We start from the raw sequence: 21280 nt of genomic DNA on the forward strand, positions 1-21280 counted from the left end.
GCCTCTCTGGCTCCTCGATTGCCAGCTGCACTACCTGTGCCCGCTCTCGGGGCTCGGTTTACTCATCCATAAAATGGGTCCTCACAGGAGATGATCAAGATTTGATGGAACTTTACAGGGCTGCCACGGGGAATAAATAAGATCTATAAATTGCATAGTATAGCACAAGGCTTGGCACTTCATAAGCACGAATCACATAGTCTGATCGCCAGAGTTTCTCATGGTTGGTAGTGGTCTTGCGGCAGCCGACCTGGTGTGAATTCTACCCTAGCAAGCCGGAAGCAAGGCACTCTGTGTTTGCACACATGCTGGCTCCAGTAGCAGCCTCCAAGAAGAAGAGGGCATTAGACTGAGGAGTCCAGAGAGGCTAGGGGCTGTGTTCAAGGTCACCTGGCAGTGAGCCCCGGAACTGGGTGTGGAAACCCTACCTCCTGTGCCCTGTGCTTTTCTGCCTCGCTAAGCTGATTCTCTAGGTAAGAAAATATTTTGCTTCCGTGTACAAATTTCCACTGTGCAGTGATGGAGGATTCTAGGAAGCTGCAGCTGCAGTGCAGGTTGTTTTGAAACGGTCTCATGCTTGGGCGGTTCGCTGGATTTGATGGAGGCTGGACAGGGGCCCGGTGCACCTGCTGCCCCTGGGCAGCCCGCAGGGTGAGCGGGCACCACAGCCTTTCCTAGGGAGGGCTGAGTGTGACAGTCATGCGCATTCCACATGTGCTCAGAGACCCTCTCTAAATTAATTGCATAATTTTATTCAATTCTGAGGATCTTTTTTCCCTGCAGATCAGTCCCATGTACGAACACATCCACTCATGTCCAGCAAGAGCCTGTGAACCCTGGAAATCTGTACCCCATTCCTTTAAGACCTCTTTGCTTGAAACCAATCATGGCTGTGGGATGTTTATTTTTGAAAGATAACATCTATAAATACAAATGTTAAATATCGGGGCTGGGCGTTTACCTCAGTGGCAGAGCACCTACCTACCGTGCATGAAACCCTGGGTTCCATCCCCAGCCCAGGAGGGGAGAAAAGTTAAATGTTCATATAAAAGAATTAGAAGCCACTAGTGATACCCAACTAGCCAGAGGTCGCCACTATTAATATTTTTCATGTGTTTCATTTCAGATTGTATGGTTTTTACTAGTAGGGATCATTTTATTCCTATACCTTGATCCTGATTTACTAAATATTAGCTCTTTAGCAGTTCCCATTCAGTAAATATTCTCTGGATGCATGATTTTAAATGACCTGATAATATTCTGTTATGCTGTAATTCCTTTAGGCAGAGCCTTCGCTGGGCATGTATTAAATCATTCCATATTATAAATCACGCAGCAGTGGCTGTCTTAGTGTGCTTCTCTGTTAATTTCCCTTGGGGGTCAGTTCCTGGAATAGGACTTCCTGTCAAAGGCAGGGAACCTTTTGAAAATTTAGGAGGGCTCTTGACCAATGGACAATGCAAAAATTGCCCTCCTCCGAGCTCCATGACCCGACCCCTTCTGAGCCCCCCTCCCCTCAAACTGACTGGCTTTGCAGTAAAAGCAGATCCTAACGCTGGGGACCCCAGCCACCCCAGCCCATCCTGCTAAGCCCCTGTCACCCTTTGAGGCTGATGGTCCAGGTGGCAGGATAGACCCTGAGTCCTGGAGACCCTCCTACAGGTACAGTTCTGGAAACTGTCTAAACAGACATTCTAATATTGTGTCACACTGGAAAATCTTTGTTGTTGTTTTAATAGTTGTTTTGTTTTGTTCTTTTCAGTACTGAGGATTGAGCGCAGGGCCTTCACGTTGAGCTACTTCCCCATCCCCTTTTTATTTTATATTTTGAGGCAAGGTCTTGCTAAGTCACTAAGTTACTGAGGCTGGGCTGAAACTGCCAATCCTCCTGCCTCAGCCTCCCAGGGTTCTGGGAACAGAGGTGTTGTGCCACCATGCCCGGGTCACACTGGAAAATCTTGACTTCATTCCTCAGAAGCTCTCTAAAGCTCTGTTTTCTCAGCTGTAAAATGGGATTGTCATGAGGATTAAATGTGATCATATTTGTAAATCAGTCTGAATTTGATCATATCCCTGTCACATATTAGTAACTGCAATTCCTGTTGGCGGTGGTGTGAATATTAGTATTAAGTTCTAATACTAATACTGAGAAGGAAAAATCACAGCAGGTAAGACCCAGGCTTCGGAGACAGACGGACAGGTGAGGGTCCAGCCTCTACTCATAGCCCCCGTCTAGAACAGAAATCATGCAATAGAGGCATTTGTGGGGCCTTGGGGAGAGCTTTGTGCACTTTTTTTTTTTTTTAGTAATTCAGAACAAACTTCCTTTAGGACATCTACACGGGCATTTTACTTGCCTGCTCTTTAATTTTTATGTCAAAGTTAGAAGTGTGCAGTTCATAAAGGCTAACAGGACTAAGTCCTGCAGAGCTGCAGGCGAGGAGAGTTGGCTTGTGCTGGCTTATGAGAGCCTGTGGTATAGCTCTTAGGATTTTTGAAAGCTGATTTTTAGACACAGCCTTTATTAAAAATTAAAGGGGATTAACTGGTAATTAAATAAATCATAGTAAAACAGAGTTATGACTATTAAAAATTCATCACTTCCTAATTGTTTTACTACTCAGTGTGTTCTGGAAATTACTGATGCTATTGCATCTGTCGGGTGGAAACGTTACATACCCGTGCGCTGTGGAGAATCTCTCCTCACTCTGTTTGGGGACATCAGTTCTTTAACCTGAAAGGAGTGATGCAGAAGATTTTATTTGTCCCACTGAAACTGACAAATGTCACAGAGCCTGATCTTTTCCTCCTGGACACCCAGTTAAACACCAATCAGCTCATGCTGCCTGTGGCCTCAGTCCTTGTCCCACATGGCTGTGGCCCTGGTTACCTACTCCCCAAAGGTAGTGACTTTTATGCCTTTGCTGTTCTTTTTATACTTACCCCATATTTTAAATTACATGCTTTTACCCACTGGGTCTTGATGTTTGTTTGTTTGTTTGTTTGTTTATTGGCTTTTTGAGAGAGGGCTCCACTATGTAGTTCAAGCTGGCCTTGAACTCACTATGTAGCCTAGGCTGGCCTCGAACTCATGGTGATCCTCCTGCCTCAGCCTCCCAAGGGCTGGGATTATAGGAGTGTGCCAACACACCTGGAAATAACTGTATTTTCTAATTTCCTTGATTTATCTATAAAAAATGGTTTTCAGGCTTCTTTCTAACAGTGGAACTCATCTTTCAAATCAAGTTTTATGTGGAAGCCTACTGCACAAAACGAGGAAATCAGAGCTTCCGGGATGAAAGGGGACCCTTCCCTTCAGGGTTGCCCCTTGTGGCCAAGCAGACTGTGCCCTGCACAAACCTTAGGGTCACCACCCCACGAATAATAATAGGACTGTCACAGAGGTCACATGGGGGAAGTGCATCCAAGTTGGAAAGAGAGGAATGCCTAGAAGTCTGCGCCACCAAGGGTCACTCTCTGCTTTTGGGGGTTTTGCTTTGGCTTGGTTTGGTTTGGTTTTTTGAGACAGGGTCTGGCTCTGCAGTGCAGGCAGGAGGACTGCTGCACATTTGAGGTCAGCCAGGGCTACCCAGCAAGACTCTGTCTCAAAAATCAAACACAAAACCAATGCACAGGGTTGTGGTGAGAGTCCAAGATAACATGCAACCCTGGTAAATCCAGGGTGACGTGCAGCTTGGTCTCCACTTCAAGTCTCATTTAAGAAGTCCTGGTCTGACAGCTCCAGAGGAACTGGAGAAGACTTTGCCACCCTGCTGTATCCCTGGTGGGGTGCAGAATAAGACCTCACCCACTGCTGACAGGGGCAGCGCTCCCCACCCTTGTCAGCCCGAGACCTGCCCGGCTCCGTCCTCTCCTTACCCCGCCGCTTTCTCCAGCTGGTTATTCCTCGCCCATCCTGCCACCACCAAGTCTCTGCGATAACCGATCCGGATCTGCCCATCTTGCAGGGCAGGTGGCAGACATGGACAGCGGGGCAGGAACCCCATCTCTCCCTCATCATCCTTCAGCTGTGACGAGAATCTCTGAGCACTCTGCTAAGCCAGTAGCTTATTTAATCTTCACCACAACGCTGAGAAATAGGTGCTGCTAGCTTCATTTATGAGGAAATTGAGGCTCACAGGAGTTCACTGGATCTCCCACAGCCACATGGCTAAAACATGGCAGAGCTGTGGTTCACACAGAGGCCTCTGACTCCAAAGACTGGGCTTTCGACCACAGGGCACTGTACAGGTGTTCCCGATGCACACTGTACCAGGATGCCCATTCACACCCTATCATTTGTGCAGATGGGATGGAGACTCAGGCCTCTCTGCTGACTTTGGATTCGGCGTCCTGGGGGAAGGTGGGACAGGTGGGCATGGGTGTGCACTGCCAGGACTGCCACCCACTGGGCTCTGTGTGTCCCTGTGGGCAGGAACATCTTAGCCTTACCTGTTCCATTTGAGGAAGGCCAGTTTGCTCCAGTCTTATTTGGTCGGGTCAGGCCCAAAGACAAACACAAGGACTTTTCAGTTCTGTTGTTTCCTCAACTGGACCGGCCCCAAAATCAGTAGCAGCAAAGGAAGTCCCACAGGAAGTGTCCCAGACTGTCCTGGAATGAGGCCCCTTGGGATCCCAGAGGCAGAAGCACTCAGCACCAGGGGATGGGGCCACAGCATTTATCAGGATGACCAATTGACAGTGGGCTGCGGGATGAACTGTCCTGGACAGTGGGAGGAAAGAGCTTCTCCCTGGGCACCTCAGGGTGAGAGGTCAGGGGGCAGGGCTCAGGGTTAAGGCTGAAGAGTTCCTTTGACGCTGGAAAGGTCAAGGCCCTCCCTTACCTGTTGGGAAAAGCCTGCAGCCCATGGGTCACGAGCATCAAGGAACTCTGCCTTTGAAAGTAGGGGGACGTGCTACTGGTGGTCCACGCCTGTAGTCCCAGCACTCAGGAGGCTGAGGCAGGAGGATCACCACAAGTTCGAAGCCAGCCTGGACTACATAGTGAGTTCAAGGCCAGCCTGTACTACATAGTGAGACCCTGTCTCAAAAAACAACAAACAAAAGAAAAAAAGTGGGGAGGGGGCACTGGGGGACTGAGAAGCCCAGCAAAAGGGTTGTCCTTTCTAGGGCTGCTGAGCTGACGCCCCTCTGCCTTTCCCCTCTGCAGACAGGCAGGATCGAACCCAACTACCCCAAGGTGTGTGGCCACCAGGGCAACGTGCTGGACATCAAATGGAACCCCTTCGTCGACAGCGTCATCGCCTCCTGCTCAGAGGACACGTCGGTGAGCCACTGGGCCCCCCTCATACCCCCTTCCCCTCCACCTTGCATCCCTGTCCCCACTGTCTCCTGTCCTCCCGGGCAGCCCTGATGGGGAGGACAAACAGTCTGGAGGCATTGACTCTGTGGGGAGACTCAGAACAAAACCAGCAGGCATGTGGGGCCTCACCTGTGCTCTCTGAAGGAGAAGGAGGAAGAGGAAGGGGAGGAGGAGGAAGGGGAGAGAGGTTGTGGCTGGGAGGAAGGGACAGAAGGAAACAGGAAGCTTGGAGGAGGTGTGCAGGGAGGTATCCCCTGGCTTGTGCTCTGGGAGCTGTGGCTTCTGGAGAAGGGCACTTGGTGAAGAGAACTATAGTGACTTGTCCCAGGACCCATGCAGGTGGCTTGGAATTGAACCCTGCATGTCCCTTCCCTCATGGCAAGAGAGAAGAAAGAGGAGAGGGGAGCAAGGAAGAGAGCGGGAGGAGAGAAAAGAGATGAAGATGGGAGGGAAAGGGGGACTAACAAATCCAGGGAGAGTGACATTTGGAGCTGCCATGTCCCCGGCCCTGGGGCTCTGCTGCATTCATGGCTGCAGCAGGGCTGGCGGTGCTGGTCTAGCTCAGAGTTCTGGAGTGGCCCCTGCTGCCCCCACTGGCCATGACCAGCCCCTGAATGCCAGCTCACAAGCAGATTAGAGAGTCAGCCCAGCTGGGGAGGGGCCTGGTGCTCCGAGGGAAAGGAAGATCCACCCTTCAGTCAGGCTACAGCAAGAGCTCATTGGCATAGGCTAGGGATAGGCCATGTTCCCAGGATGTTGGAACTAGAAGGGTGTCAGAGCTGTGTCTCCTGTCTCTACAGACTAGACTGTGATCTTCAGAGGGCAGAGGCCACAACCTGGTTGCCTCTGAACCCTAGGCATCTGGCATAGGGCCCAGGACCCAATATTGACTCACTGTGTATGGGTGTGTATGGATGGGTGGGTGGATGGATGCATGAGTAGATGGATGCGTGGATGGATGCATGGATGCATGGAAGGAGGGATGCATGGATGAATGGATGGATGGATGATGCATGGGATGGGTACATGGATGGATGGATGGAGGATGCATGGATATGTGGGTGGATGGATGGATGATGCATGGATGGATGGGTACTTGGATGGATGAATGGATGGAAGATGCATGGATCGATGGATGATGTATGAATGGATGAAAGTGTGGGTGGATGGATGGATGAGGCATGAATAGATGGATGAGTGCATGCATGGATGATGCATGGATGGATGGATGCATGGATGAATGCATGGAAGGATGGATGGATGGATGAATGCATGGAAGGATGGATGGATGGATGAAGCATGGATGGATGGAGACATGGATATATGAACAGGTGAATGAATGGATGAGTGGATAGATGCATGGTTGGATGAATGGTTGCATGGATACATGGATGCCTGATGTATGGATGAGTGACTGCACAGATTATGTGTGAATGGGTAGATGGATGAATGGATGGGTGACTTCACTGATAAAGAGATGGTTGGCTGGGCATGGTGGTGCACATCTGTAATCCCAGCACTAAGGAGGCAGAGGCAGGAGGATCATCATGTGCTTGAGCCAAGCTGGGCTACATAGTGAGTTCAAGGCCAGCCTGTGCTATAAAGCAATGTCCTGTCTCAAAAAGAGAGATGCAGTGCAGGAAAGGACAGAGCTCTGCAGGGGAGGCAGGCGCCTGGGACCGAGTGTGGCAAACACAGTGGCTCTTTCCCTGCCTGCTGAGGTGTTGAACAACTGTCACCAGTCAGCAGGGAACAGACATATGGCTCCTCTGTCCACTCTGGGCACTCAGCGTACATTAATGTGAAGCTGCCAGGTCTCCTTGAGACGGGCACTGCCACCCCCAAACTGAGGGTCTAAGAACAGGTCCCATGCAGCAGGGGAGTGGAGGAGCCCCTTTCACTCAAGCCGCTGCCTCCACCAAATTCTAGCACTGAAGGAACCAACAGAGGTGCTGGGCATGGCGGCTCATGCCTGTAATCCCAGCTACTTGGTAGGCTAAGGAGGATCTAAAAGTCCAAGGCAGCCTTGGCAACCTAATAAGACCCTGTATCGAAATAAAAAATAACAAAGGGCTGGGAATGTAGCTCAGTGGCAGAGCATTGCCTAGCATGCTTGAGGCCCTTGATTCAATTCCAAATACTGTGATCAATCAGTCAATCAATTAAATTAAATTAAGAAAAGGTGGGGGTAAACAGTGTCAGTGCTGGGAGCTTCAGGTCCCTCGTGGTGACTCACTAGGGGTCCCAGCCCGATAGGAGAGAAGCAGTGTCCGTCTGGGGGTGGGGCCGGAACAGACCAGGCCAGGGTTCTTGTAATCCCCTTGCCCACTCTAGCGCCTCCTCAGGCTGAAACTTCTGCCACCTGGATCAAGGGAGAGGAACCTTCCAGGTTTTAGCCCAGTGGTTTCTTTCACCCAGGGGGTGTGTCACACTCCAGGACCCCAGTTATGAACAAGCCGTCTCTGCTTGAGGTCAGAGCATAAGGCTCAGCCCCTGCCCCGGAGCCCGGAGACTCCACACACACTGCCTGGCACCCCCACCCGCCGGCTGCCGGGGAATCTGATGGGATCCCCACACCCAACAAATGGGCCACACAGCGGCCAGTGAGCTGGCGGGAGGGAGCAAAGCTTTGTCTGTTCCCCACCTCCTCCCCATCCCTCCTTCACCACCTGAGCTCCACCTGCTGCCCTAGGAGCACGGGCCCCACTGTGAACTGCGCAAGTGCGAGGGATCTAGGCTGTGTGCACCGAGGCTGCGAGGACACCTGTGCTCAGACCACCCCCAGCAGGGAAGCAGGACCACAGGCGGGCACTGTGAGCACTGAAGGCCGAGTGGAGGGCCGCGCATGAGGCAGGAAGAGGGGTTGCTTTTGACCAGGGTGCAGGGAGGAGGAGGAAGTTTTGGAGAAGCAGGACTTTGGCAGGGAGACAAAGGGTTAAGCTTTCCAGGATGAGACCGCAGAGGTAAAGGGCTGAGGGAAGGCAGGTGGTGCTTGGAGAGGAGACCAGACAGGTGTGGCTGGGCCCAGAGAGGGGAGGATGGGCCAAGGCTGAGCAGCTGGACTTTGAGGTGACACCTGGAGTATAGGCTGGGGTTGGGGATCAGGGGGCGGAGCTGTGAGGACCTTAGCTGTGTGCAGCCTGGGATTCCCAGGATGGGGCGGCTGGGGGAGCGCAGGGAGCGCTCAGTGGGGCTGCTGATCCAGAGTGGGAGATTAAGCCCGGATCAGGGAGAACTAAGCTCCACTCCAGCTGCCAGGCCAGCTGCTGCAGAGGCCAGGCTCCGAGCCCCACCCACCCTCGGCACTGGGGCCAATGGGGCCTGAGGTTGCAGCCTCACAGTCGGTGCCCCTGTGGGTCCCTGTCCTCCTCCTGCCTCACCAGCAGCCCTGTTTTTATGGGGAGGAGACAGACTCAGTGTCACACACTCCGGGAGTGATGTCATCGTGTCTTCTCTGCATGGCTGTGCTGGGCCTCCCCACCCCACCTGCCCCTGATCCCCCAGCGGGGCCGCCTTGGTCTATCTGGGCCCTGGGAGTCCACCCCCAAATCCTGCATGGCCAGTTCAGTGTGCATGCAGGGTGCTGTCCCAAAGCAGGGTTGGGAGGACAGTGGGCGGTGACCAGGCTCCCACAGGGGCCGGGAGGGCAGACTTGCAGGGGTCTGGAGTCCCCCCTCAGTCCCTGTTGTCCCTCCGAGCCCCTACTGCCGTTACTGGTCTGAGAACATTTAGAGGATACTCAGGGACTCAGTGAGCCCTGCTCCCCGAGGTCCTCCCTAGACCCCACCTCTGAGGCACCCATGAAACCCATCTCCGGCCCTGAGGCTCGCCCCTGTCCTGTCCCCCATGTGAGTCCTACAGAACCTGAGCTCTGTCCCTGTGGAGTCCAGTGGTTCTTCCCCAAGCCCCTGCCCAGGTCCTCCATCCCGAGGGAGGCTGGGGACCATAACTCTCCCCGGCATCTGGCAGAATCCAGCTCTTCCTTCTTCTTGGTGATGTCACCTATTGTTGAGGATTGTGCTTTTTATAGCTTCTGCCGCAGCTAGGGAGGGCGCTGGCAGGCAGGCAGGCAGGCAGCAAGGAAGGGCACTATCCCTTCCAAGCCTTGTGCTGCCAACCCTGCTCTGGGGGGCTGCAGCCGCAGCGAGAGAGAGAGAGAGAGAGAGAGAGAGAGAGAGAGAGAGAGAGAGAGAGAGAGAAACAGCTGACAGCTCAAGGAGAAGGAGCACCACCCCAGGAGGAAAGGAGGGAGAGCAGGAGGAGGCCCCTCCCTGGTGGCCAAGCTCAGCATCTTTCTCTTGCCTTCTACATCCCAACCTCCTCCATCCCTTGGAGCTCTGATCCCGGCCCAGAGGAGCTGGGGGTGAGCCCAGGCAGCATGGCAGCCCTGCTGGAAGCCACCCACACCCTACCTCCTGCCACCCCACCCCCAGCTGGAGAACCAGAGGAGAGCTGAGGAGAGTTGGGAGGAGGACGGCCACCATGAAAAACCACAGACCTAAGCACTGCTGAGAAAGCAGCAGTGAGGCTCAGTGGTTGAGCACCCAGGCTCAGGAGTTCATAGGTTCAAATCCTGGCTCTGCCATTTCCTGGTCCTCTTTCCATCATATCCCTTTTGTTTTGTTTTCTTTTGTTGTTTTGGTTTTTTTGAGAGTGTCTCACTCTGTAGCCCAGACCAGCCTTAAGATTGCTGTCACCCAGGCTGAGACCCTCCTGCCTCAGCCTCAAATTCTGGGATCACAGGCATGCACCACCACACCCAACTAGATCTCATTCTTTACTGGTGAAACTTTCTTTGCTGGTCTCTAAAACAACAACAACAAAAACCAAGCTGCATGCCAACCCTCCCCAAAGAAGCTGATTCCGACACAGTCATGTGCTACCACATAATGACGTTCCCGTCAACAACTGACCACAGGCACAGCAGTGTTCCCATAAGATGCTAATAGAACTGGAAAATTCCTACCACCTAGTGACACTGTGGCTCTCATAATGTCAGAGCATGACACGGTCCTCACATTTGTGCTGCTGGTGTAAATAGATCACCACAGTACGCTGCTGGTAGCATAACAGTCTAGCACAGGATAAATCAGTTACTGGTTTGTGTATCCCCTTGATGATACTTTTTATCATTATTTTATTTTATTTTTTGGAGCCGGGGATTGAATTCGGGTCCTTGCGCTTGCGCAGCAGGCGGGCGAAACCACTGAGCTAAATCCCTGGCCCTTATCATTATTTTAGAGGCACTCCTTCTACTTATAGAATTTTAAAAGTTCACTAAAAACTAGCCTCAGGCAGGTCCTCAGGAGGAATTCCGAAGGCATTCCTGTCATGGGAGGTGACAGTTCCCAGCCTGTCACCACCCTGAAGGGCTCTTTCAGGGGGACAAGATGAGAACAGAAATATCAATGATCCTTAGCAGGATGTTGTGGCACACACCTGCAATCCCAGCACTTGGGAGGCTGAGGCAGGATGATTGCCAGGCATTTGAGGCCAGCCTGGACTACATAGTGAGGCCAAGGGAAGCCTGAACTACACAATGAGACCCTGTCTAAAAAAAGACAGAGAGAGAGAGAGAGGAAAGAAATATGCATGATTCTGACCCTCTGTATGCCTAAGCTCCTGTGTATGTTTGTGTCTCTATTTGTAACAAAAAGTTCAAAAGGGAAAATAAAACATTTTAGAAATAGGAAAAAGCAAAAGAAAAGGAAACTGTTATATTTGGTGCTTGTAAAAATATTTTGAATTAGTGTGCATAGAAGTTATTGCCATTTCTTTATTCAATTTAAAAGTTACATGTAAAATAAATAACAATTTTTTAATTTTGAAAAAACAAAGAATAGGAAAAAGCCAGTGCCCATACAGAGATCACTTCCACTTGTCCCCACAGAAGTAAAGGAAGTGATTTTGCACGCTAAGCGTTATTACAAGAAAGGCAACAAGTGCTTTAAAATTGAAGGTTTATAAAGCTAAAATGTTACGGCTCACTTGTTACTGAAGGAAGAAAGCGTCTTTTTGTAAATGCAGTCCAGCCCAGTGTACTATGTTTGTAATGAAGTCTGTGGTCACGCAGTGTCCGTGGCCGTCGCATTCACGGCCCACTCACACCGACAGCAACTTCCAACCCTGCTGGCTGCGCACATGGTATGCACCCCGCACAGGTGCGTCATTTTTTCCCTTTTATGTCTCATTCTTGCTGTGCCTTCTTATGTTTAGATACGAGTAGACACACAGACACCACCCATCGTGCTGCCTTGGCCTACAGGATTGAGCTAGGAAACAGGCTGCGCAGACAGGTCCACAGCCTGGGAGCTGCGGAGGACACCAGGGAGGCCCAAGGTGTAGTCAGCTGTCACTTGTAGGTGTGTGCGTGTGCACTGTGACATTTGCACAGCGACGTTCTTCACAGTGTAGTTCTCAGCGCGTGTTCTGTGATGACGAGGCACCTGGCCCAACTGAGGTGGCAGCTGCTCTGATCCTGGAGCAGACTGACAGGCACAGAGCCCTCTCTGGGCTGTCGGAGCTGAGCTGAGACAGGAGCCCGCAGCAGCCTCCCCCAGACCCCCTCTTGCCCCGTCCTGGGTCATCTTGGCCTCTCCCATGACCTCTCCTGCCTCACTACCTGGTGTGGTTTGTCTCCCCATGGGGACAGCGTGAGGTGGCCAGAAGTTATGACATCAAGGTAGACTGAGAGGTTCTACCCCATGTTTAGGGCAGTGACAATCAACTCAGTTTCTGGTAGCAGGTGATAGGATAATTGGCAAGAATTGGGAGGATGAGAGGGCAGCAGCCTTGGAGCTCCCAGCAGCCTCCTCCCAGCTCCTCTCTCCTTGCAGTAAAAGCAGAAGCATCTGAGTTCTTGGCCCTGGGCCTCAGATCTGCAGAGTGATCAGATGAAAGCCCAGGGCCAGGGGACTGTGTACAGCTACACCAGATGCTTCCAGACGGCCCAAACTCATTTACTCTCCTGTCCTCCCAAGATTACCCCAATCTGTTTTTCAGTAATAATAAGGAGTTCAAATTCAGCTCTTATCCCAGAGATTTTTGCTCACTATGAACTCCAGTATTTTCTCTGAGCTCCTACCCCATATATATAAAGTAGTATCTGTCTGCTGGAGCTGTGTAACAAGCATGTCCTCTAAATGGAACATTCTTTCCCTTAGGAGCAGCATTATCAGAGGCACTAAATAGGCCCTGGTCCTAAGTCATTGAGTAACCAAGACCCTTGAAATGTCAAAAAGCAGAGATCCAACCAGATACCTCTGTAATCATGAAAAGAGTGTGTGTGTGTGTGTGTGTGTGTGTGTGTAGGATCAAATCAAATGCAGGGCCTAGTTGTGCTAGCCACTCCCAAACCTGCATTTTAAAGATGAAATTTAAATTTATACCACATTCTATAAAAGAGAGACAAACTTAATACCATAAGTATTCACTCCAGAGGGGGCAACAAAAATTAAAATCACATCTACAGTTTGACCTATGCTAAAGTTGTGTATAATCCTTAAAATTAAGTGTGTGTCATTAGGTATTAGTAAGTGCTTGGTGACGTATGGGTTTTGTCTTCAGTCTCCACAGCAACTGTGTTGTATGAGGGTCCCTGTCGTTCAGAGAGAGACTGATACTCAGAGAGGCTAAGTAACTTGGCCAAAGTCCCACAGCCATACAGTCAGAGCCTGGATCTGAGTGGAGTGTGTGAGGCCACAGAGCCCTTGCTTTTGTGGCCACTGCATCTCCCCTGTGCACAGGGACAGTGGGTCTTGTGGCTTTTATTAGCCGCCCTTCTCAGCTGCCTCCCCAACAAGATGCCAGCTCTCAGAGACCACAGATGGCCCCCTGGGCATGGCAGGGCCACGACATATTCTGGGGGATTGAATGTAACTCGGTTAAGCAAGGCTCTGAGTGGGACACTCAGGAAAGAGACAGTCCCGGGCCACTCCATCTCCCCACCCCTTCCTTCCAGAGACCCGTCTTGAGTTTCCTGCTGAGTTCAAGTCCCTTTGGGCAGAGCCAAGTGCTCCTCCCACATCTCAGCCACTCTTTGTTTGCAGGAAATCCCCAAAGGGCTGGAGTCCCTTTCTTGTTGACCTAGGACCACTTTGAGCTCCAGCTCCCCCCTGAGCTCAGGCCGCGCCTGGTGTTGACTGGTTTGCTGCAGCTGAGACTGAGCAGCGCGGTGTCCTTCCAACCCAGGATAAAACAGTGATGGAAAAACAGAGAAATGTGGGGGGTCAGTTGGAGGAAGTTTGTGCTGGTGTGTGGCTGAGAAAACTGAGCCATAGGAAGGGGAGGGCTTGGTATCAAGTGGGGAAACGGCAGCCTATCTTGCTGTCTTTGGGACGTTTGTCCATCCGGGTCCCCCACACCCTGCCTGGGACCCTCTGTCTGACATTGGCAGTGAAAGCAGCTCTTTGGGCTCCCTCCCTTGGCTCTTTGCTCCCTGACACTTAAGTCCAGGCCAGTGGCTGGAGTCTGGGTGCCACCCGACTGACCTGCCGTCTACACTGTTGTCACCTCAAGAAATCAGCTCGTGTGACTCTGACGCCAAGTTTGGTTTGACCCACAGGCTCTACAAGGACCATAGCTTTCCATTATTGACTTTCTAGACTAAGAGCCTCAGCAAGGTTAAGTGGCTCGCACAGAGTCACTCGGGCTGAGGTCGCTCCACCACCCCGAGTGTCCCTGCCTCAGAGGGTGACCGAGGGATGACTCTGTGAGCTGGGCTGCTCAGGAATGCAGTTATTCTGGGCATCTTTAGGCCTCTGTGATGAGGTGTGGCGAGTGGCCTCTGGCTTCTTCTGCCGCTTGCCAGCCAGGCCGATCCCCTGCGGCTTCCCCCCCACATTGGTCACCCCTCTGTCTTCCCACCCCTCCCACACCCTCAACCCAGCTTTCAGACGTATTCAGCCCCCTTCTTCTAACCATACCCCCTCTTGGGCCCTCCCCTCCTTACACGGGTATCTGTGGTCTCTGGGAGCTGGTGGTTGGTCGGGGAGGCAGCGAGAAGGGTGCCTAATAAAGCACAGGACCCGCTCAGGGGCAGGCAGGGCTGGCCATAAACAGCAGCCGATGCCGAGGAGTGCAAATCCAGACTGTGGCAAGACGGCTTGGACCAATCAGGTGGACAAAAGTCAGCCTGCCAGGCGGTGCTCTGTCGGCGGGCTATAGTACTGCCCCTAAAATCAGCTTCATAACAGGTGTTGGCGTAGAGGCACTGATAAAAACCAGGGGGACTGTTGTGAGGATGTTCATCAGCGAATGTGTTATGTGTTTGGGTTCGTTGTTGTTATTGCAGTGCTATAAGAATTGGACCTAGGGCCCTCACACTGACCTATATGCCCAGCCCTGTTTTTATTTTATATCTTGAGACAGGGACTTGGTAAGTTGCTAAATTGCCCACAGGGTATAGAACTTTCGATCCTCCTGCCTCAGCCTCCCAGACAGCTGGGATTACAGGCATGTGCCACTGCGCCTGGCTAATAGAGGTTGACTATGTTCCCTTGAGACAATCACACAACAGATGTCTCTCTGGCCAAATTAGATCTACACGTAGTGGTGTGGAAAGATATCTGCTGTCTGAAGATACGTGAAAAAAGCAAGGTGAAGAACATATGTAACTGTATCATTTTTGAGTAGAAAACAGTGTGTATGGTGCGGTATGTGCTGCAGTATGTGGTGTATGGTATGTGTATGTGGGCTGTGGTGTTTCTGTGTGTTGTGGTATGTGTCTGCAGTGTGGGGTGTATGAAGTGTGTGGTGTGTGGTACATATATGTGTGGTGTGGTGTGTGTGTGATATTTGGTGTGTGTGGTGTGGTGTATATGGTAAATGGTGTGTGTGTGTGTGTGTGTGTGTGTGGTGGGAGGTATGTATATAGTGTGTGTATGTGTGGTATATGGTGTGTGTATAATGTGCGACGTGTGTGTGTAATGAGTGTGTGGTGGGGCGGGGTGTAGTGCAAAGTGTATGTTGTGTGAGTGAGTGTGTGTGTACATGTGTCCAATCCAGGCCTTTGTCTTCCCATCTCCAGGGTCACCTTCCAGTCGTGCATTTCGGGGAGGAAAGGCACATGTGTCTTGCTGGTGACTGCCAAGTCGCGGCCCCAGCGGCTCATCCCACTCCACCCCTGCCATTGCCAGGCCAGTCCTCGAGCTGAACGCTCACACAGCGCCTGTCACACAGCACCTCCTCTGTGGCTCCATGTCCCCTCCTCCAGCAGGCGGGACAGGGTGGGAACATTGGCCTCTCTGGAGGGCTGGAGCCACCAGAGGGGATTTACAGTGGGGAGACGGGGACGGGAAAACGTTTTCCACTGTCCTCTCATTACAGACATTTTTGAGTGGGCTTTTGAAACTGATTTGCAGGCACCAAGGGAGGTGCACCTCAGGGGGACCCCAGATCCTGCATTGAACCCCCTTCCCCACCCTCAAGCCTGCCAGCCAATAGGCACATGAGCTAGGTCTTAGGGAACACAAGTGTGGGACATACTTCTGTGTACAGCAGAGGGGAGGCCCCTTCTTGGTGGGGGACCTGCCATAGGACTTCCCTGGGGGCCACCGGGATCCCCAGCCTGGTCCCCAAGCCTGGGTCTGCCTTTGGCTTCCCTGAATGTGCCTGTGAGGGTGTGAACAGAGGGCAGAGGTGATGCACTGGCAGGGCATGCCACACCCTTCCCCCTGTATCGGTCATTTAGTGTGCTCTACATGTTCTTTATAGACAGTGTTGCTGTGAATATCTTCATGTGTCAGGACATTTTTCTGATAGTGAATTTTAAGAATGAAGCTATTGGATCAAAGAGCATAATATAAATGCTTCTGTGGTTTCTACTAAAGATTGCCAAATTGTGTCTGAAAGAATTCCTCTGATTTATAATATGACAAACAGCAATCGTATCTATGAGTTCCAGCCTACTCTGGAGTTTAGATTTTCAAAGGGATTTTTTTGGCGTTGTTTTTAGTTTTTGGAAATAGAGTCTTGCTAAGTAGTCCAGGCTGGCCTCGAACTCACATCAGTCCTCCTGGCTCAGCCTCTTGAGTGCTGGATCATAGGCATGTGCCACCACGCTGGGCTCAGAAGGGTTGTTTTAAAGGTGTTCTAAATTCGGGTCACGTGAGTTCTGTTAAACTCTGATAAATAACATCAGTGATGATACTAACGAGAATGATAATCTCACAGGTCTTTAGAGCACTTTACGGTTTATAAGTGGTGGCAGCCATTATCTCATTTGCTGCCACCAGCAGACAGAGCAGGGCCAGACCCCCACCCAACACCTTTAGAGCTGACACAGTGGGAACTTTGAAGTAGTCTTGCCTTGAGTGACCGCAGCCCACTGAGGCAGTGTGGCCAGACAGGGGTTGCTTGGGGACTGCAGAGAAAGGGCTCCGTTTCTCTCAGGGACCGTGTGGTCCTCCTCCCTGCTGCTCCCTGCGGGTCCCATCCTTCCCTCGAAGGTCACCTTTCTGCCTGTTCCTCAGCATCCACATGACCAAAACTAGCAAGGCTGCCCGGGCTCTGCTTGTCCTATCGGCTTAGCCTGATCTCTAACCCGAGTCTCTGCACCCGAGCGAGCCCTTCCTCTCAGCATAGACAGGGGCCACCAGCCCTCTGCCGGTGGCCATTCTGGTGGGGACAGAGCGGGGGGACGAGGCTGTGGTGTGGCAAGCAGGAGCTGGGGTGGGGAGAGGAGAAGGCAGGGAGGTTCTTGGGAGCGTGTGGGTGGGAAGAAAAGACAGGCGCTTTACTCTGATGTTGCTAAAAGAGGCCCAGCAAGAGCAGCGGGCCAGGCCTGCAGACACCCCGCAGGCAACTGTCCCCAAGACCAGAGGGCTGGCCTCTGTCCCCTCTTTCCCTACCCGGGACCTCCCTCCAGGCCTCATTCACGCTCTGCCCACGGCCCTGAGCCAGGAGGCCTGGGAAGCCTGGCATCCCGGGGGGGGGCCACCATTGGCACCTCAGGTCCCTGCCCACCCGGCCACCCGGCCAATGCCTGCCTCTCCCCTCTGCAGGTGCGGATCTGGGAGATCCCGGAAGGGGGGCTGAAGCGGAACATGACGGAGGCGCTGCTGCAGCTGCACGGCCACAGCCGGCGCGTGGGGCTGGTTGAGTGGCACCCCACGACCAACAACATCCTCTTCAGTGCCGGCTACGACTACAAGGTGTGTGGCCAGGCAGGGCAGGGGGGCGGGGAGGGGGAGGGGTGTTCAGAGAGCCTTTACTTAGGCTCCTCAGCCAACATGGCAACTCCACACCTCCCATTGTTGCTGGAGCCCATGGGGCCACAGGGGCTGATGGAGAATGCCTATCCCATGCTGACACCCCGGCCTGGTCACTTCATAACCAAGAGGTGGCCTCTGCCCTCCCAATAGGAAAAGCAGTCTGCTGCCATGCCAACCTGAACCCAACCGATCTTGTCTGATAGGAAAAGCAGCAGGCAAAGCTTCCTGCAGAAGAAAGAGGAGGCCACACCCCAGCCCCTGCCCTGGCCCATGGGTGCCCTCAAAAGAGCTGTGCGAGGAACCCAGGCAAGGGACATTTTCCATTCCTGCTAGTTGCAGAAAGTACATCCAGGCTGGGCCTGGGAGCTGCCCACAGGGATCAGTGGATAGTGTCACCCTACGCAGCCGCCCTTGGTGTAGAACTCAGTGACACCATGCTGCGGCCCAGCCCACCTCGGACCCCACAAGGGCGCCACTCCCAGGGTCCTGGGGTGAGGACCGAAGGTGCCTCATCTGCCCCTGCAGGTTCTCATCTGGAACCTGGACGTGGGTGAGCCGGTGAAAATGATCGACTGCCACACGGATGTCATCCTCTGCATGTCCTTCAACACGGACGGCAGCCTGCTCACCACCACGTGCAAGGACAAGAAGCTGCGTGTGATCGAGCCCCGCTCTGGCCGTGTTCTGCAGGTGGAACCCAGCATTTTTTTGAGGTGGAGAGGGAAGGTTTTGAGAGCTAGGTCCCAGCTTCCAGCCTGGCCTGGAGGAAATGACTGTGCCGGGCTCCTCTTCCCAGCCCATCTGCTCTGAGAGCCCTGCCTTGTTCTGGACAGGGACAGACCCCAGATCCTTTTGCTGTCCCCACTGCAGCCCCCTCCTGCAGATGGGCTAGATCCCTAGGTGCTAACCAAATCCCATCATGGATTCAGGACAAGGGAGCTGGGGACTCACTGCCCAGCCATGTGCCTGGGCTGAGCCTGGGGAAAATGGCTCGGGGCACTGTCCAACTTAGCTCTGTTTTTGCTCTTTGAATATTCTGTGTCTTAAATGTGAGGAAGGGGTTCAGTGTCATTGGGAGTGACTGATGACCATCTCGCAAGCACCTACAATGTGTCGGTCATGGAATGTATTAGTCAGCTTTTTGTGGCTGTGACCAAACATACACAATTTAAAGGAGGAGAGGTTTATTTTGGATCACGGTTTCAGAGGGTTCAGTCTGTGGTTGGCTGGCTCCAAGGCAGAAGGGCCTGGTTGAAGAAGGCTGCTCAACTCATGACAGCCAGGAAACAGAGAACAGGAAAAGAGCCAGAGAGGAAGGGGCCAGAGGCCATACAGAGTTCTCAAGGACACACCTCTATGACCCACCCAGATACACCCAGCAATGTGTTTTACTAATAATCCCCTGGAAATCCCTCAAGTCAATCAAGATTAACCATCACCTAGGGCTGGTAGAATGGAAAATGTAGATGAAATTGCGGGTTTTCCTATAACACAAGAAAGATTGGGGCCTGATGTGGGTGTGTAATATTGTAAGGCCAGAGAGTCACCTCTTGCTACCACACATGAAATGATCATGGCAGCAGTATGAGCCAACTTCTGCCGTGTGGCATGTACTGGAAAGGGTTCTATCACTGTCTCAGGACAGCCCTCAGGGCAGGAACGGTGGCACTTCCCATTCTAAAACATGAGGACATTGAGCCTTGGAGAGGGTTACAGACTTGGATCTCCCTTGTGAAACAGATAGGGAGGGTGCTTGGGAGGAAGAGCCAACTTCCGGCTCACAGGGGAGGACGTGACTGCAGATGGGGAGGGGCATCTCCTGGGCTACACTTTTTTGCGGGGGTTGTGCAGAGTTGGGACTGAAACCCGGGCGCAGCAAAGCCGGCTGTCCCCTCAGCATCTTTTCCTGCCTGGTGCTGACTCACCTGGTGAGGGAGGAGCTCAGGTTCAGGAGCCAGTGGGCAGGGAAGGAGGCGGAGGACTGCTCAGCAGCAGCAGCATCCCGCACCCTCCTGAGCCTCAGATTGCCCGTGTTCGAAGTGGGGATCAGGAGTCCCTCCTGGGGGTTTGTGAGGAGTGAGAGACTCGTCCTGGTGGGAGTACCTGACTCACTGTGGCCCGATGGGACCTAGTGGATTAGCCCTGTCCCCTTCATGTTCCCGCCACCGTGGGAAACACCAGGGACCCAGCTTCCGCTCCCAGGGCTCTATCGCTCCTCCGCACTTGTGTTTGTTTCCTGCAGCTGCTGTAAAAGCTCACTGCGAACTGGTTGGCTGAAACCACAGGGACTCTTGTTCTTTCACAGTTCTGGAGGGAGAGGTTCCCCATCAGGGTGTCGGGGGCTGCCCTCCCTGCAGAGGCTCTAAGGAGAACCTGTCCTCGGCTCTTCCAGCTCCTCCAGCTTTCGGTGTTGTCACTCCATGCCCCCCCTGCCCCTCCCCTCCCCTCCCCTCCCCTCCCCCCCCCCCCCCCCCCCCCCTCCCCCCTCCCCTCCCCCCCTCCCCCCCTCCCCTCCCCCTCCCTCCCCTCCCCTCCCCTCCCCTCCCCTCCCCTCCCCTCCCCCCTCCCCTCCCCTCCCCCCTCCCCTCCCCCCCTCCCCTCTCCCCTCCCCCCTCCCCTCCCCCTCCCCCGTCCACCCCTCCCCTCTCCCCTCCCCCCTCCCCCTCCCCCCCTCCCCTCCCCCTCCCCCGTCCACCCCTCCCCTCTCCCCTCCCCCCTCCCCCTCCCCCCCCTTCGTGTCTGTATAATCTCACCTCCCTCTTTTTTTTTTGGTACCGGGGATCAAACTCAGGACCTTGTGCTTGTGAGGCAGGCAGCGGAACCACTGAGCTAAATCCCCAGCCCCTCACCTCCCTCTTGATAGACACTCACGATAGCATTCAAGCCCCCCATAATTCCCATAATTCCAGGCCCCCATAATCTCATCCTAGCATCATTAATTACATTTGCAAGGGCCTTTTTGCCACATAAAAAAACATTCTGTCCTGGACACGGGACACGGGAGTCTTTTGGGGAAACCCCCGTTCAGCCACGACAGTACCCAAGTCCTGGGGGTCCCTGCTCACCCACTCTCTGTCCCCACCAGGAGGCGAACTGCAAAAACCACAGGGTGAACCGGGTGGTGTTCCTGGGCAACATGAAGCGGCTGCTCACCACCGGGGTCTCCAGGTGGAACACGAGACAGATCGCACTCTGGGACCAGGTCAGCGGGGAGGTGGGGGAGCAGAAGGGTCTCCACTTCCCAGGGGTTTGAGAGCAGTGTGAGGCTGGGGCTCCAGGTCCCAGTGGGGACCCAGGTCCAGCCTCCTCCTCACACCTTTTCCTACCCACCCACCACCTTGCCAGGTAGGTGGGAGGAGCATTGAGGGCCCAGGAGGGCTTTGGGACCCCGCCAGGCCACACCACAGGCTGATAGCATTTTTTCCAGAATCAGGGCTGAGCTCCAGAGAGATCTGAGGCTCACCAGGGGACACGTAGCAAGTAGTGGGTAGGGGGAGGCGACACTGAGGCAAGCCTCTAAGTCACTCTCTGAGATGAAGAATGCAGCTATCACCCACTGTGGGGCAGGCTTTTTAACACTGGAGGGGACGGGGCGTGGAGGTGCACACTTGTAATCCCAGCACCTGGGAGGCTGAGACAGGAGAACCACTGTGAGTTCGAGGCCAGCCTGGGCTATATAGTGAGACCCTGTCTCAAAAAATGAAAAACAACAACAACAACAACAACAAAAACCAGAGAAGGTCTT

At 53.2% G+C, this 21280-nt stretch overlaps 1 protein-coding gene across 4 annotated transcripts in view; it reads left to right on the forward strand.

Moving 5' to 3' along the window:
• Coro2b (coronin 2B) overlaps positions 1 to 21280 on the forward strand; it is a 109474-nt gene that overhangs the window by 80676 nt on the left and 7518 nt on the right. For 2 of the 4 annotated variants that reach the window (XM_087198912.1, XM_004855577.4), the window contains exons 3-7: positions 5171 to 5287; positions 15351 to 15459; positions 17326 to 17475; positions 18061 to 18225; positions 20621 to 20737. In XM_087198912.1, the coding sequence (XP_087055038.1) occupies positions 5171 to 5287; positions 15351 to 15459; positions 17326 to 17475; positions 18061 to 18225; positions 20621 to 20737 (658 nt within the window). The remainder of the gene's footprint in view (positions 1 to 5170; positions 5288 to 15350; positions 15460 to 17325; positions 17476 to 18060; positions 18226 to 20620; positions 20738 to 21280) is intronic. The other 2 variants (XM_004855579.4, XM_004855580.4) reach the window with 1 other exon arrangement.

This window comes from Heterocephalus glaber, unplaced genomic scaffold, assembly GCF_053883595.1.
Source record: "Heterocephalus glaber isolate CG9 unplaced genomic scaffold, H.glaber_assembly_v1.0 deba00001689, whole genome shotgun sequence".
Classification (NCBI taxonomy): Eukaryota; Metazoa; Chordata; class Mammalia; order Rodentia; family Bathyergidae; genus Heterocephalus; species Heterocephalus glaber.